Here is an 18198-nt window from a genome sequence, read left to right on the forward strand (position 1 = left end):
TGTTGGGTGGGGTTACTGGGTTATGGGTTATGCAGTTATCCTTCTGCACTATGAATTCTATGAATTCTATGATGTGGGCCGACCCATGGATGTCGGAGGATCTTCAGTCCTGCAAGGCAACATAAAAGAAAAATTAGAGATAATGTTAGAATTAAGTTTTGAAAGATTAGTACGGTTATAAGAGATGTAGGAAGAGGATTTGTGTGAGAGAGCTCGCAGATAGTCACCACGCTCCGGCACCATCTTCCTTTTTGGGGCATTCGGGCTCTAACTACCCCCTCCCACTGCAAGCAACAGCCTCAGCATCAGAGCTCTCTCACCCCTCCGTGCCCTCCCACCACAAACATCAGCATCAGAGGCTCCCATCCCAGTAAACGTAGTGCGAACCCTGTCCCAGGTGGTCCACGCCTGGCAGTGCCAACCTGTGTCTGGGGTCAGTCTAAGAGAGCACTGCTCGGGTATGGCCCTCTCCCCCCGGGGGCTATATTTACCTCTGCGCCCCCACGGGGAGATCCTGACTGATTCTCATTTTTCAGAACCTGTTGTAAACTCAACCGACGTGATGTATGAATATTCAGTGACAGTGGGGATCATGTGGGGGGGCTCAGTAAGTATATTAAAATGAATTTAAATGATGTTCTCGCCCTTTCTCGGTGTGCACCCCATTACGTCACTGTCAGGGAGCATGGGAAACCACAATCTCACTGGCGAGAATCGGGTTTTGTGATTCACACAGGATTTTCCGCCTGCATCACCATTCTTGCTGATGGCTCACACGGGCTGAAAATCCCCCCCCATCAAGTTAGAGGACTTGAAATGGGGGAGCAGGGATAGCATGTAAAAATTGCACTGTAATCCTCCGTTGGAAGGGAGGAAAGTTTTCTTCAGAGATGAGACCTACATAACATTGTGATGGTGCTCAGCACAGCAAGGGTTAACATGGACTGGTGAATAGCACTGCCCATGGTAAGATGTATAGGGTAACGTGGTTACAGACTCTGCGAGTACAGTCTAGAAACAGAACTCTCTAAGTAAGTAGCCTACCTGCAGGGAGAAAGCACCATGCATGATCATGTAATATCCTGGAATTCTTTAACCAACACAGAGACAAATAAAGGCCAGAGACTTAAAGTGGAGGACCATGAGGATAGGTGATGGCGGTGCGGCTGCCAGAGGCAGTGGAAGGTCCCAAGCCAACCTGTTATTTCTCTGAAATGTTTTCTCACCTTTGGGAGGGGATGAAGTGTTTGCCCCTCCAGAATTGGATAGAGCACATCGGATGCTCGGGCAAAAGCCAAGACGGAACGAACCACCGCAGGCGGTGATAATCCGCTTCCACAATTATCAAAGGAAGGAGAGGGCCTTAGAATTTACAGTGCAGAAGGAGGTCATTCGGCCCATCATATCTGAACCAGCCCACTGCAAGAGCACCCTACTTAAGCCCACACTTCCACCCTACCCCCGAAACCTATTAACCCAAATGATTACCTTTTTGACACACCGGTGCAAGCAGACGCCTTCATCAGAGAGACAAAGTTTGGGCTGCTGTGAAGAGGACTATTTTGGACTCTGTGTATGAAGGGGATGTTTGTATCATATATTTATGCTGCTGTGTTTACCACTGTTTCACTTTTGCTCTGTTGGGGGAGGGGCGGTTTATAAAAAGGGGATAGGTACGTGTTCCCTTTTCTCTGTGTCTCTTAGGAGGGAGAGAGATTTGTTGCTTTTGTTGGGGTTTGGGCACAGTTGTGGGGGCAAGAGATATATTGGCTATTGTTTGAGGGGATTTCTTATGGGGACCCTGGTTGGGAACCACTTTGCTAGTGATAGGGAGAAGGAGGCTGGCAAACTGGAGTGGAATGGGGAAAGAGGCTGCAGCCTATTGAGCCAGGTAGGGAGGAGCACAATAGGTCTAGGTGTAGATTTGTGTTTGTGTGGTGGGATAACAGAGGGAAGTGTGGCGCCAGGCATTCTGTCGGCTTGGAGGGGGGAGAGGGAATAATGTGGGGAGTGGGGTGAACGAACAGTGACCAGGGGCTTTTCTTTGGCTCTTCAAGGGGGCTGGGCTGGTGGCCATCATAAATGGCCCTGGGACCCAGGACTTCGGGCAGGAATTTTGCACTATGGTGCAAATGGCTGAATTGATTTCCCACAAGGGAGGGGTGAGAGACCCCCAACGAGGTTGATCACCTGGACCGTGCGGGGCTTGCGGGGGAGGAGGGGCTGTGAAGAGGACAAGGGTTCTTTCCCATTTATAAAGGACTGGGGCCAATTTCATCTTCCGACAAGAGATTCGCCTGTAGTTGCGGGACCAGATTATGTTGAGGAAAGCCTGGATGAGTTAGGTTTTTCACTCAGGGTTTGGCAGCAGGGCGTCTGGGTGGCATTTCTGATTCGCAGAAGAGTTTGCTTTCAGGGGTTGCAGTGGTGGCTGATCTGGGGGGCAGGTATGTGATAGTCACCAGTGCACTGGAGGGAAAGACTGTGGTATTGGTGAACGTATGCGCCCTGAATTGGGACGATGCAAGGTTCATGAGGTGGTTGTTGACTGCCATTCCAGAACTGGATGCATGCTAGCTGATTTTGGGCAGGGGGATTTCAGTTGCATTCTGTCCAAAGTTGGATCGCTCCAGGCCAGATCGCTGGTCCCTTCGGGAATGGTGAGGTGTTAACGTCACTTATGGAGGAGACAGGAGGGGCAGTTCGGTGGCTGTTTATGCACTCAGGGTTAAGGAGTTTTAGATTTTTTTTTCACCAGTACATAAGGTGTATTCGCATATCGATTTTTTTCATTATGGGTAGGACCTTGTTACCTGGGGTAAGGAATGTGGAGTACTCGGCAGTGGTTATTTCCGACCATGCGCCATGTCTGGTGGATTTAAGGTTGGAGGGGACGGGCACAGCGCGCAGTTGGAGTCTGGATGTGGGACTGTTATCGGATCTGGGGTTCTGTGTGAAGATTTTGGGGACCATAAAGAATGATGTTGAATGGAATGAAAACGGGATGGTCTCGTCTACAGTGTGGGAGGCATTAAAGGCAGTGATTGGAGGGGAGATCATCTCGTGGAAGTCCTATTTGGATAGGGAGAACAGGTGGGAATGTCAGGAGATAATAGATGACATTTTTGGTGTGGATAGGGAGTATGCAAGTGACCCAACACCGGAGATCTTGGTGCTCAGCAAGAAGCTGCAATTGCAATTTGACCTACTGTCCACGAGTCGGGCGATGTATCAGCTGCGGTGCTTAAAGGGGATGGTATGTGAGTATGGGGGGAAGGCTAGCCGCCTGTTCGCTCATCAGTGAAGGCGGCAAGAGGCTGCCAGGGATATTGTGCAGGTAAGGGAGCCAGAGTGGTGGGTTGGTCTCCACCTCGGAGAAAGTTAACGAGCTGTTTAGTTCCTACTATGAGGTGCTGTACAGGTTGGAACCGCCAGAGGATGAGTGGGAGGAGGTTGAGTTCTTGGAGGGCTTGGAGTTTCCTCAGGTGGGGGTGATTTGCGGGTGGCATTGGAGGCACCGATGAGGTTGGAGAAGGTCTGGAGGGCTTTGGATAAGATGTCGACGTGGTAGGTGCAGGGCCTGATTGGTTCCCGTTGAATTTTACAAGAGGTTCGCGGACCAACTGTCCCCATTGATGCTGGGGCTGTTTAATGACTCATTGGCGCGGGGGGTCCTTCCCAGTCAGTGAAGCAGGTGTCCATGTCCCTCCTGAAGAGGGACAAGTACCCCACAAAGTGTGGATCGTACTGCTCAATCTCTCTACTTAATGTGAAACCTTTGGCTAAAATCCTAGCGTTGAGGCTAGAGCCCTGGCTCCCGGAGGTAGTGGGTTCTGCTGTTATATGAAAAGCCAGCTGCTAGTGTTCAAACGAACACCGTGAATTCGGGGTTGTTCAGGCTGAACAAGGGGACGAGGCAGGGATGTCTTATGTCTCTATTTAGTGCCTGGGTGGCACTGCCAGGCCAACAGTGCCAGGGTGCCTGTGTGCCAGGCTGGCACTCCCAGGTGTCAGACCTGGGGGGCCTTACAGGTGAAAGGGGTTCCCAGGAGCCTCACAAAGGTTGGTGGGGTGAGGGAGGGGATCAAAAGAGCCAGGAGATGTTGGAGTGGGGCGGGGGGATGGGGGTGGGGGGCGGGGGGAGATGGAGATCAGGGCAGCCTTTAAAAATGGAGTCCCGATAATCACTCTGAAGCGTGGCCTCGGCAGAATCTCTCTGAGGCCAAAACAAACAGCAAAGTGCAGGTGGATCGATGGGTGTTTCTTGGCACTGCAGCCACTGAGAAATACCCTGCTAAACGTTCTGTTTAACCTGAGTCTGCTAAATCACGCCGATAGTAATTCAAGGATAATCAAACCAAATCTATGTGGTCTTTCCAGTATTGCTCATACTCAATTATGATTTATACAGTGATTTTTGTGGTGACAGATATGTATTATTTTCTTCTGATATTGGCTTCCTGTGCAGGCAATTAAGGCCAGTTCTGTATTCGTCCACAGTATTGATATTTGATTTTCATGCAAAGAGCTGAACCAATTTGGTTAAAGCATTTTATGTTTACTGATAAATAAAAGAATGCATTTAGTAGAATGTATTATGGCCAGGTTATATTATAACTTATTGTTTGCAAGTATAACTTTTGTTTCTTCCTCCTGTTTTGGAATGCTGTTCATTTTAAAATCTTGTGTTCCTTTTTCAGGATCCCACCTCACCGCGAGGTAGCCCACCCCATTCACCAAGGGAAAATGGCTTAGATAAATCTCGCCTCTTAAAAAAGGATGCACCTATAAGCCCAGCTTCCATTGCTTCCTCCAGTAGTACCCCATCTTCAAAGTCCAAAGAAATGGGTCATGTAAGTATTGTGTTATACATTTCTATCTGAACTCTGCAATTAGAAATCATTAATATTAACCGAGGTTCATTCTAATTTAGTAAAATCGTTATCTTTCATTTCACTCCATTCGTGCTCTAGTGTTTGTCTTGAGGTGCTCCCTGCTTCTACTGTTTGACATGAAACCAAGTGGTGAATTTTGGTGATCATAAATTTTCTGCAGAAGAGGGGTTAGTGAATTTCAATCGCAAATCAAATAGCTAACCACTGGCTAAAAACTGCAAATCTAAACCAGAAAAAAATCTGGATTCCAGGGTCTCTCAGTAATGAAATGAAAAAGCTACGTTTTGGATGTAAAGTTTCCATCAGAAAATCGCAAACAATTTGAAAGCCAGTGGCTGAACGTGAAGATCCGGATGGGGGCAGGGGGCAGGCATCGAATTATATGCCTGCAGCCAATTTGTTGGTTTCCCGGCTCCATCCTGGACCATTTACCTGGAGGTGGACTGGGAGGGGGCAGTGCTACCCGCCTGCAAGCTGCAAGTAACCGCCGCAACCAATTAAAGGGTGAGATGCCATTTTTTATTTCAAATTGAGAAAGGTTGACGAGAGGGCACCTCCATTTGGGGATGCCTTCTCCCTCGGTCAGCTGCCATAGCATCCTGCCACTGATTCCAAGCTGTATTCTCCTATTGGCCCTCCAGCTTCAAAGCCCACCTGTCCTCCCTAATTGATCAATTCAGGGAAAATCACAGATGAGTGACTGTCCCTCACACAATGCAGGCTTCAGACCCCATTTCAACCTGATCACAGGGTCCTGAAACCCACAGGCAAAATCTTACCCCAGGTTGCTGCTACATCTTATCTATTTATAGCATGGCATGCAAAACCCATAATTCGCTCTGACAGAAAAGTACATGAACTCAGCTTTAAAAAAATAATACCTATTGATTTTTGGTAAACATAATTTGACATTTTTCTCAATTGTAACTGTTGGTTATGTTATTAAAATTTAAGATTGGTTGTTGGCCAACGTCATCACAATGCTAATATATAATACATTAATCTTTACGTTACAACTTTGGAGTTGCAATATTGACAAAGCAGTTTTCTGTTTGTTTACAGAATGAGAAATCAACTACTCCAGTGTCAAAGTCAAATACTCCAACTCCACGATCAGATGCTCCAACTCCAGGAAGTAATTCCACCCCAGGGTTGAGGCCGATCCCTGGTAAACCACCAGGAATTGATCCATTAGGTAGGTAAATGGTTTTCTAGAAACAGTTGTCTTTGTATAGATTTCTAATCTTCTTGCCTTTGGCATAAATTGCTGTTTTAATGCTGTAGAATCAATTTTACATTTCACACGTTTACAGTTGCAAAAATCATATGACAATTTTTACATGGAAAGGCCCTTACAGGAAACAAACCACAAACATAACATTGTATGCACTTTGACCTTTCCCCCCTCCACTTGGCCTCACAGATTGAACAATAGTCAAGACGAACGGAAAGCATTTGCAGGTATTTGAAGCTTCCAGTCACTGATAGCAGACTTTGGTCATTTACAGGATTGAGGACTCCAATGGCAGTGCCATGCCCTTATCCTGCTCCTTTTGGAATAGTGCCTCATGCTGGCATGAATGGAGACTTAACGAGCCCAGGGGCATATGCAGGTTTACATAATATCTCCCCCCAGATGAGTGCAGCAGCCGCTGCTGCTGCAGCAGCAGCTGCTTATGGCCGATCTCCAGTGGTGAGTGAATTGAGCAGGCTTTTAACCTTGAATTGACTAAACTATTTTCTTGTCAATAAGAAGACTGCTTATTTGAATGAATTTAAGCCAGGAAAACAGATCAACTTGTGCCTGTAGATACTACTGTTGTAATTAGGAAAAGTCAGTCATACATGGCAATTGAAACATTTTGAATGACTACTTAAGGCTGGATTTAATTCAGCCCATTGCGGCAGGAACCATAGCTACCACTTCATCACGGGTGAGGAGCCACTGTGGCAAAACCTCCCCCGAATAGGTCAGAGGGCAGAAGGGGCTGACGCTGGATTTCTCTCACTGTTGGCATGATATCAAATAGGCTCATTAATGAGCCTAATTGAAATTCATTATCCCCAAGCCACCACAATTTAATGGTTGCTCAGGGATTAAATGGGGGCTTCATGGCTTTCCCATGCATCCCAAAGGTTGCCCAACAAACCCTGTTGGGTTTGCCAGTGGTCTAGCAGGAGGAATCCCTCATTATCAGGCCAAAGGACTGGCATCGGGAAGCGGTTGGGGCACTGAAAGCTATTCTCCTATTCTTGCGTCCAACCCCCCCTCCCTCCCCTTTCCCATGAACCCTGCAGCACCATCTCCATTCACCCTCATTCAACTTTGGCCTGAGATTGCTGACAGCTGCCACCACTCCCATCAGCAGTGATAGCAATGACGAGCTGCTGCCTCTGATTGGCAAACAGCACTTCTACCACCAGAGTCCTGAATTTCATAGAGCGCCTGATGTTGGCCATTTACATATCCGTATACCCAATTGGACTTCGCCATGGTTCTCCAATCAGTGGGCGATTAAATCCAGCCCTTAGAGCTACTTTGTTAAAAAAATAAAGCTGGGGCAGCACGGTGGCACAGTGGTTAGCACTGCTGCCTCACAGCATCAGAGACCCTTGTTCAATCCCAGCCTTGGGTCATTGGCTGTGTGGAGTCTGCACTTGCTCCCCGTGTCTGCTTGGATTTCCTATGAGCGCTCTGGTTTCCTCCCACAGTCCAAAGATGTGCAGGTTATGTGGATTGGCCATGATAAATTGTCCCTTAGTGTCCCAAAGGTTAGGTGGGGTTACGAGGATAGGGTGTGGGCTTGGGCCTATGTAGAGTGCTCTTTGAGAGGGTTGGTGCAGACTCGATGGTCTGAATGGCCTTTTTATGCACTGTGGGAATTCTATGACTCTATACTGTTTTTGTTAAAATGTGACAAATATATTATGATTTAATTTTGGTAATTTTTAGGTTGGGTTTGATCCCCATCACATACGCGTACCTGGGATTCCACCAAATCTAAGTGGCATTCCTGGTGGAAAACCGTAAGTCCATAATGATCATTCTGCTTGGCAACAATGAAGCATGAGAAAAATAATTTAATATTTTGGTTGAAAAGATGTAAATGAAGAGCAGAAAGCTACATAAGAATGAATTTTGTGATTTTCCCTGAGAGTTCTGTATGTCACATGTGACATTGATCTGTTAAATGATGTATGTTATCAAATTCAAATGAGAAAAAGCAATATTGATGCCTTCTGCTGTCCAGGCAGTGTAGCAAAACCGTCACTTGCTTATGATCTTCCAAACTTGAAGGTACTGAAGGTGTTGCCAGTTTGGTACCAAAGTCAAAAGAATCATCTTTGCTTCGAATCATCTTTACTTAGAATTCTATGAAATGGCATCCATGGTACTTGAAGTTATCATTCTGATTGTTCTAAATACTACTGATATTTTTATATGTTGTGCACACTGGGTTGGAATTATGTTTGTGCAGTTAGTAGATTGCTAAGGGTATGTGGGCTATTTAAATATCTGGCTGGCCGACATGATCCAAACTGCCCTTCATCAGTCCTTCCACCACATTAAAAGCAAATGTCAGTCGTATAACAGGTGAAGAAACTCTAAGACTTTGGGGATACAGCTGCTGGAAAGTACTGACAGAACGTTGGGCATGAGAACATGCACTACCAGGTCTAGGACTCAATACCACAAATTTAATACTGATGAAGTTTTGCATCTTCCAGTTGTGGATGCTATTCAGTAGAGAATGCAACAGTCAGGTGGGTGGTAGCACTGTACGCGTATGCCTTGTTGTGAGTTGTACAAGTCTTCGTGTTACTCATGAGATGCTCTCGGTACCTGGAGCCCATCTACCGATGGTCCAAACTTGCATTTGTCAAATGGGCCACTAGCAATTGACCTCCTTGCGGGACAGGTGAAAGGTATCAGTGGAGGTAGTTCAAAATGAATCTTTAATATCTGTACAAAACTAGTAATCCAGTGCACTATTAATGTTGCACTCAGTTCGCCTGGTTCGCCATTTCATAGAATACGCCAAACCAATCACTGTGGGGCCAATATTTTTCATGCACAGCACCAGATGACTTTGGAAGACAATGCATCAGTGGGGTAGAATGGCCCCTGGCAACAATTAACTGGAAGTAGATTTTGGGTAATCCACCAACTATGTGCTGTTAACTAGTTAAACTCCAGCAACATCCTGTTCACACTTGGTGGCTGCTCAGCCTTGGCTTTGTTGATCTGTACCTTACTCATGAGACTTCAGTAAGTGAAATGTGTTTTTATAGGGAAGAGGATGCATTCTGTTAGCCAAATAGAAACCCTAAATAGGAATGTAACTTGGTCGAGAACTTGACTTGTAAACTCATTGACCAATAAAAACAGAACTAAATAAATCTAAAACATTTCGATTCTAACATTAATATTTTGAACAGATTATGTTATAATTTAAATTCAGACCATGCTAATATGTTACACTATATTAACTTTATTGTAACATTTTAGCAATGAAACAGAGCAGCAGAAATAATGTCTTTCCTAATCAGCTCTTTCTTTCTTTGTTAATAGTGCTTATTCATTTCATGTAAGTGCTGATGGACAGATGCAACCTGTGCCTTTTCCTCCTGATGCTCTGATTGGACCTGGAATTCCAAGACATGCTCGACAAATGAACTCTCTGAGCCATGGTGAGGTTGTGTGTGCAGTGACCATCAGCAATCCTACAAGACATGTGTACACTGGTGGGAAGGGATGTGTGAAGGTCTGGGATATTAGTCACCCTGGGAACAAAAGCCCAGTCTCTCAACTGGACTGCCTGGTAAGAGGATTGGCGGTAAAATAAGATATCTGGGTGAACAAGGAGTTTTGGAATGTGTGTCTCTTTTATGTAGAAATATATATGTCATTCAGGATTGGAAAATTTCTTTCATTGCATGGTGCATGTTGAACTGGGGGATAAAATCCTTAAACATTGCATGTAGTAATAGCATGCAAGTACCATTCAAACTTCTTGTTGTACTGAATTGATTTTGTTTCTATTGTGAAAGATCACCAGGGAAACTGGGGTGGAAAAAAAATCCCCATACAGGAATAAAGATTTATATATACTTCCATGTAAAAGTCAACAAAAGTGAAAAATAACATTTTTGTTTACATTTATTTGAAAATTTGAATTAGGTGTGGTCATCAGTCATGACAAAATATTTCCTGACAATTACCACAGATTTTTCCACTTGCTCTATGTGGTATGATTGCAACGTTACAACTTACATAGTCCCCTAAACGATAAAAATGCTTGTATTTGGTTATCAATTATTTGCTGCAGACATAAAAAGACCCAAAATGGAATAACCCTCCATCCTCCGATGAACAACTCTTTTTACGTGGATGATCTCCATATGCCTGCACTTTTAGTGCCATAATGCACACAAAGTATTCTGATTCCATGTTTCTAAATTTCACCAGGCTGCCTTATTGGCCAAGTATTCTCCTGCCAGAAATAGATCCTGCCGATGTCAGACAGCTGCTACCAATTAAACTAAAATGGGACATTTTTCATCTCTGATTCCTTTATTATTTAAAATTAAGTTCTCCGAGTAAAGTTAAGTCAATTTGGCAACATGGATTTTTTTTCTCCAGTACCACCCTTGGTCCAGTCGGCACACCATTGAATCTGAGTCAGAACGTTTGTGGGTTCAAGTCCTGCTCCAGAGACTTGAGCACTTAATCCAGTTTGACATTTCAGTGCAGTACTGTGAGAGTTCTACAGTATCAGAAATGTTTTGGGTGAGGCGTTAAACCAAGGTTTCCCACATATGCTCCTTCAGATGGATGGGGGGGGAAAATAAATCACATGCAATATTTTCAAACAAGTAGGAAAGTTATCCTGGTGCTCTGCACAACATTTGTACCTCAGCTAAAAACAGAACAAATTTGATTTATCTGTTCATTTATTTTATTGATGTTTTTGGACCTCGTTGTGATCAATTTGGCTATTATGTATTTCCATGTTACAACAATTACTATATTTTGAAGTATTTAATTTTCTGTGAAGTGCTTTGGGAGAATGCTACATAAAAATAAGTTATTTTCTTCTTGTCAAATTATCACACCTGACCCAATTATCTCTGCTTCTATTAACGTGGTTAGCTTGCTCAGAGATGGCCTGCCAGTGTCTTCCTGGAGCTGACTACCTGGCTCTCTGGCACTTGCTCAAAGCAGAAACTAAGCTGATTTGGGTTCAGATCTATGCCCGTCACACTCCGTGGCTCTAAGCATTTCTGCTTCAAAGTTTGGTGTCACAGTACGCCTTTGACACAAGTTAAAAGCAGGTTGCCGAGAGGGGGTTATGCTTTTATATTCCCCCCTCTTTTAGGATGCTGAGACTGCAAATTCTTGCAGCAATTCTGACAAATTTTGTGTTTTATAATAACCACAGTTTTAATTTCAGTACTTGTTACTGTTCATTTTAGCAACAGTAATTATAGTTATAACATATTATCAACAGTTAAGGCTATGCTAAGTCAGCCATTTGAAATGTTCTCAATTGTTTGTTTATCATAGTATATTTAACAGGCAAACAAAAAATAAGAGCACTCCTTTCCACTCCAAATTCTCCATTTTTGCACAATTCTTGTTTTCAAAGATTTGCATGCTACCGCCAATTGGTTTGAAGGTGGGAACAGCTTGCCCTCCAGCCTCCCCCTCCACCAATGCAGTTTTACCAGTGGTAGCGGTGGCATCAGCAGTCAATCCAGCAGTAGGCCAATTGATGCCCATAAGTGGCACCCGCATAAAGACCTCATCATGTTGCCACCAGGAACTAAAACTGATGACTGTAAGTGTCCATCGCAGCAGGTTTCCCTGTGCGGACTGGTAGATGGGTTATCCCTGCTTAATGAGAGCCAAGGTGGTACAACACCACCCGCACCCCCCTGCCCAGCCCTTTGCTGGCTTCCATTCCCTCTCAAACCCCAGACCCCTCCCCCCCAAACCATCTCCACTTCCCTCATTGGGATCTGCCAGCTTGGTTTCTAGAAAGACCCCCATTCAATTATCCAAATCCTGATCCATTACTGCATGTCTCTGTCACAAGGTTTGGAGAGCTGCCAGACTTGATTGGCCGGGAAGTCTCTGAGGTGAGACTTCCTGTCCCTGAGAAATCCTGTCTCCAGTCTTTTAATGATAATTGGCACAATGTTCCTTGACACTTTGATCAGGGACATGTGGAATCCATCATCTTGTATAATTCAGCCCACACCTTCAGTATCAAGAAACCATTAGGGGACGAAGTGGAAGAAGTTCAGCTGCAATGTTAGTTCCCCCACTATGACAATTTGCTGCTGGTGTGTTTATCAGCTAAAAAAAAACAAGTTTAATATTAAACAGATAATTGGGAACAGGTTGAAGATTAAATTTAATCTTGGAATTTGGCTGTTCACTTTGAATGATTGATGCATTTCCTCAAGTTGCTGCACATAGATTACAGTTATGTATGCTGGTGTTGGGTTTTAGCTGCTGAATACTTATTTGGTTGCCTTAGTCCTCATTAATATTACTGTATCTATGTTTACCCATTAGCTGTTTAAGTGAAGTTATCACGAAGGATGCTCTGTTTTTCAAAATTTATGAAAGAGTAAAAAAATCAAATAAACATTCATAATATGAAACCCCTAACTTCAGGTGATAATTCTGATGACATGTTTGATTGCACTGGGTGTGTAATTTAATTTCAAAATTGTTTAATAACAATATCTCAATATATTTTACTTTATCTGTAAATATCTTAAGTAGAAATAGTTAAAATAGATTAAATCACTTAGTTATTCTGGAGACCATATTTTATTTGTCTTTTTCATGTAAGCAATTGCTTAATGGCTTCTATCTCAATAGAACAGAGACAATTACATCCGATCATGCAAGTTGCTTCCTGATGGTCGCACCCTGATTGTTGGTGGGGAAGCCAGCACGTTATCTATTTGGGACCTGGCAGCTCCAACTCCACGTATAAAGGCAGAGTTGACATCCTCTGCTCCTGCCTGCTATGCTTTGGCTATCAGCCCTGACTCCAAGGTCTGTTTCTCCTGCTGTAGTGATGGTAATATCGCTGTCTGGGATCTGCACAATCAGACTTTAGTCAGGTAAGAATTGGTTAAATTCCAGAAAATTTGAATGCTGATTCTTGAAATTTGTGTTATGCATGTTTCAAAAGTCAAAGAGGCAGGAGGTTAATTGTTTAAAAATAATAAAATTAAAAACTCTCAAGGTGCACATACAGTTTAAACTTTTTTTAAGCTAAAGATTTAAGTATAGCATAGTTCAGATGGTAATAGTCGAACCATTTTGAGTCTGTAGGTCATAGATTCAAGTTCCATTACAGAGTACATAGCCCAAAGTATTCACCTAGTCGGCTTGACTCGGGAGACCTTTAAAATTGGCAGGCGGCTCCTGATTCCAGGATCCCCTAGATGTGCTATTTTGGGAGTGCCTTTAAAGGCTGCTTCCTGTCAGAAGACCAGAACGGGCACTCCCGATCTGACTGGCTCCATTGCAGAGATAGATATCTCATACTCCTTTGCAATTTTCATGGCATCAGGCCAGGGTTTTATTCATGGTCCCTTCGAGGAGCCATAAATTCTAGTTTACATGAAGGGACTTTTCAAATGGTAAGTTGAAAAGGATCCTTCTTACCCCCTGTCCTACCTAAATTATGCTGGCCACCCAACCCCATGGCGACCTCCATGCTTCCTATGCCAAGCTCTGCCTTTCCATCCATCCCCCAAGCCAAGCCCTACCCTTCCACCGAACCCCATGTCCCCTCATGCCAAGCTCTGTCCTGCCACCCATTCCCCAAGGGCCCACATGCCACCATGCCAAACTCTGCCCTTCTACCCATCCCATGACCCTGCATGCCCTTATACCATGCTCTGCCCTTCCACCCACTCCTATACCCCCTCCCTCCATACCACCCACCCCTATACCCCCTCCCTCCATGCCCATTTACCCATTGTAGAATCAATTAAGCCTCTCGTATAAAGTGGTGTGTGTACAAAAATGCTTGAAAAGAAGTTATTCTATGGTGGTTTGGTGGCGTACTGGTTAGCACTGCTGCATATAGCGCTGAGGACCCCGGTTCGATCTCAGCCCCGGGTCACTGTCTGTGTGGAGTTTACACATTCTCCCAGTATCTGCATGGGTTTCACACCCACAACCCAAAGATGTGCAGATTAGGCGGATTGACTGCACTAAATTGGAAAACAAATAATTGGGTACTCTAAATTTATTTTTAAAAAGAAAGAAGAAAATAAATTATTCATTAAAATCTTTTCCCCATTTAAAAAAAATTCTGAAGTACAATGTAATAATGTAAGTGTCAATCATCCAGGCCCTTTGAAGTTTCAAAAAACACAAACCCTTGAAACCATAAAAAGAAATTATGAAATTCACAGCAGAATTCAAAGAGCCTGAACTGGTAAATCAAACAATATTTCCTCTGGGGAACAGGTGTTCCATTATTCAAATCACTGTCTGGGCCCTTCAGCACTATACCCTGTAGGTCACTATGCCCTGCTGTTACCGTGCGCTTGAACTTCTTTGCTTTTGGCTTCTTGAAAGGATCAGCTGGAGACCCTGTTACCGTGTTACCATAGAGCCAAACCTCTATGGTGTATTACTGGTGCTGTGCAGGGACGAGGAGAGTGGACATTCAGTACCTGAGAACTTAATGATCAGAATAGCCTCCCCTGGCTACAAGGGGAAAGAAGAGGAAGGAACAAGTTTACCAAGTTCATTGGGCAGCGAGCTGCTCAGAAGGAAAACTCCTGCTGGCAATGAATTATGAATGCTCTGCAGGAAGGCAAGGGCACCAGACAGCAGAAAGTCCTGAGAATTGAAAGAGGGACAGGAAGGCACAGAAGCCAAATCCTCAATACAGGATCCACTGCAGAAGACGGAAGTACCTGGTGGTGACCAAGTCCCAGTTCCGCAGGAAACTATGACTCTTCAGGAAAATGGTCACTAAGGGCGGCACGGTGGCACAGTGATTTTCACACAGCTCCAGGGTCCCGGGTTCAATTCTCGCCTCGGGTGACTGTCTGTGAGTTTGCACTTTCTCCCAGTGTCTGCATGGGTTTCCTCCGGGTGCTCTGGTTTCCTCCCACAGTCCAAAGATGTACAGGTTAGGTGGATTGGCCATGCTGAATTGCCCCATGGTGTCCAAAAGGTTAGGTGGGATTACAGGGTTACGGGGAAAGGGTACTCTTTCCAAGGTTTGGTGCAGACTCGAATGGCCTCTTTCTGCTCTGCAGAGATTCTATGATTCTATCTTTGCACTTGTCCCTGAAGACCTATCAGCACTATATGCTGTAGGTCACTATGCCCTGCAGATAGAACATAGAACATTACAGCGCAGTACAGGCCCTTCGGCCCTCGATGTTGCGCCAACCTGTGAAACCACTCTAAAGCCCATCTACACTATTCCCTTATCGTCCATATGTCTATCCAATGACCATTTGAATGCCCTTAGTGTTGGCGAGTCCACTACTGTTGCAGGCAGGGCATTCCACGCCCTTACTACTCTCTGAGTAAAGAACCTACCTCTGACATCTGTCTTATATCTATCTCCCCTCAGTTTAAAGCTATGTCCCCTCGTGCTAGACATCACCATCCGAGGAAAAAGGCTCTCACAGTCCACCCTATCCAATCCTCTGATCATCTTTTATGCCTCAATTAAGTCACCTCTTAACCTTCCTCTCTCTAACGAAAACAGCCTCAAGTCCCTCAGCCTTTCCTCATAAGATCGTCCCTCCGTACCAGGCAACATTCTGGTAAATTTCCTCTGCACCCTTTCCAATGCTTCCACATCCTTCCTATAATGCGGCGACCAGAATTGCACGCAATACTCCAAATGCGGCCGCACCAGAGTTTGTACAGCTGCAACATGACCTCATGGCTCCGAAACTCAATCCCACTACCAACAAAAGCTAACACACCGTACGCCTTCTTAACAACCCTCTCAACCGGAGTGGCAACTTTCAGGGATCGACATGGACACCGAGATCTCTCTGCTCATCCACACTGCAAAGAATCTTACCATTTGCCCAATACTCTGTCTTCCTGTTATTCCTTCCAAAATGAATCACCTCACACTTTTCTGCATTAAACTCCATTTGCCACCTCTCAGCCCAGCGCTGCAGCTTACCTATGTCCCTCTGTAACTTGTAACATCCTTCCACACTGTCCACAACTCCACCGACTTTAGTGTCATCTGCAAATTTACTCACCCATCCTCCTATGCCCTCCTCCAGGTCATTTATAAAAATGACAAACAGCAGTGGCCCCAAAACAGATCCTTGTGGTACACCACTAGTAACTGGACTCCTGTCTGAACATTTCCCATCAACCACCACCCTTTGTCTTCTTCCAGCTAGCCAATTTCTGATCCAAACTGCTAAATCTCCCTGAATCCCATGCTTCCGTATTTTCTGCAGTAGCCTACCGTGGGGAACCTTATCAAACGCTTTACTGAAATCCATATACACCACATCAACTGCTTTACCCTCATCCACCTGTTTGGTCACCTTCTCAAATAACTCAATAAGGTTTGTGAGGCACGACCTACCCTTCACAAAATCGTGTTGACTATGTATAATCAAATTATTCCTTTCCAGATGATTATACACCCTATCTCTTATAAACCTTTCCAAGATTTTGCCCACAACAGAAGTAAGGCTCACTGGTCTATAGTTACCGGGGTTGTCTCTACTCCCCTTCTTGAACAAGGGGATAACATTTGCTATCCTCCAGTCTTCTGGCACTATTCCTGTAGACAAAAATAACTTAAAGATCAAAGCCAAACGCTCAGCAATCTCCTCCCTAGCTTCCCAGAGAATCCTAGGATAAATCCCATCCGGCCCAGGGGACTTATCTATTTTCACACTTTCCAGAATTGTTAACACCTCCTCCTTATGAACCTCAAGCCCTTCTAGTCTAGTAACCTGAATCTCCGTATTCTCCTCGACAACATTGTCTTTTTCCTGTGTGAATACTGACAAAAAATATTCATTTAGCACCTCTCCTATCTCCTCGGACTCCAAGCACAACTTCCCACTACTGTCCTTGACTGGCCCTACTCTTACCCTAGTCATTCTTTTATTCCTGACATATCTATAGAAAGCTTTAGGGTTATTCTTGATCCTACCTGCCAAAGACTTCTCATGCCCCCTCCTGGCTCTTCTTAGCTCTCTCTTTAGGTCCTTCCTAGCTAACTTGTAACTCTCGAGCGCCCTAACTGAACCTTCATGTCTCATCTTTACATAAGCCTCCTTCTTCCTCTTGACAAGTATTTCGACTGCCTTAGTAAACCACGGTTCCCTTGCTCGACCACTTCCTCCCTGCCTGACAGGTACGTACTTATCAAGGACACGCAGTAGCTGTTCCTTGAACAAGCTCCACATTTCCATTGTGCCCATCCCCTGCAGTTTTCCTCTCCATCTGATGCATCCTAAGTCTTGCCTCATCGCATCATAATTGCCTTTCTCTCAGATATAACTTTTGCCCTGCGGTATATACCTATCCCGTTCCATCACTAAAGTAAACGTAATCGAATTGTGGTCACTATCACCAAAGTGCTCACCTACCTCCAAATCTAACCGCTGTCCTGGTTCATTGCCCAGTACTAAATCCAATACGGCCTCGCCTCTCGTTGGCCTATCTACATACTGTGTCAGGAAACCCTGCTGCACACATCGGACAAAAACGGACCCATCTAAAGTACTTGAACTATAGCGTTTCCAGTCAATATTTGGAAAGTTAAAGTCCCCCATAACAACTACCCTGTTGCTTTCGCTCCTATCCAGAATCACCTTTGCAATCCTTTCCTCTACATCTCTGGAACTTTTTGGAGGCCTATAGAAAACCCCTAACAGGGTGGCCTCTCCTTTCCTGTTTCGAATCTCAGCCCATACTACCTCAGTAGACGAGTCCTCATCAAACATCCTTTCTGCCACCGTAATACTGTCCTTGACTAACAATGCCACCCCTCCCCCTCTTTTACCACCTTCCCTGAGCTTACTGAAATATCTAAACCCTGGCACCTGCAAGAACCATTCCTGTCCCTGCTCTATCCATGACTCCGAAATGGCCACAACATCGAAGTCCCAGGTACCAACCCTTGCCGCAAGTTCACCCACCTTATTCCGGATGCTCCTGGCATTGAAGAAGACACACTTTAAACCACCTTCCTGCCTGCCGGTACACTCCTGCAACTTTGAAACCTTACTCATGACCTCACTACTCTCA

General features: G+C 44.7%; 1 protein-coding gene across 10 annotated transcripts in view; it reads left to right on the forward strand.

Annotated features, from left to right (window-relative positions):
* The window catches only part of LOC140429529 (transducin-like enhancer protein 4), a 327809-nt gene that overhangs the window by 295809 nt on the left and 13802 nt on the right, over positions 1-18198 (forward strand). For all 10 annotated transcript variants that reach the window (XM_072516642.1, XM_072516640.1, XM_072516641.1 and 7 more), the window contains 6 exons: positions 4701-4853; positions 5958-6090; positions 6404-6588; positions 7849-7922; positions 9469-9718; positions 12793-13040. In XM_072516642.1, the coding sequence (XP_072372743.1) occupies positions 4701-4853; positions 5958-6090; positions 6404-6588; positions 7849-7922; positions 9469-9718; positions 12793-13040 (1043 nt within the window). The remainder of the gene's footprint in view (positions 1-4700; positions 4854-5957; positions 6091-6403; positions 6589-7848; positions 7923-9468; positions 9719-12792; positions 13041-18198) is intronic.

The sequence above is a fragment of the Scyliorhinus torazame genome, chromosome 9 (assembly GCF_047496885.1).
Source record: "Scyliorhinus torazame isolate Kashiwa2021f chromosome 9, sScyTor2.1, whole genome shotgun sequence".
NCBI classification, from domain to species: Eukaryota; Metazoa; Chordata; class Chondrichthyes; order Carcharhiniformes; family Scyliorhinidae; genus Scyliorhinus; species Scyliorhinus torazame.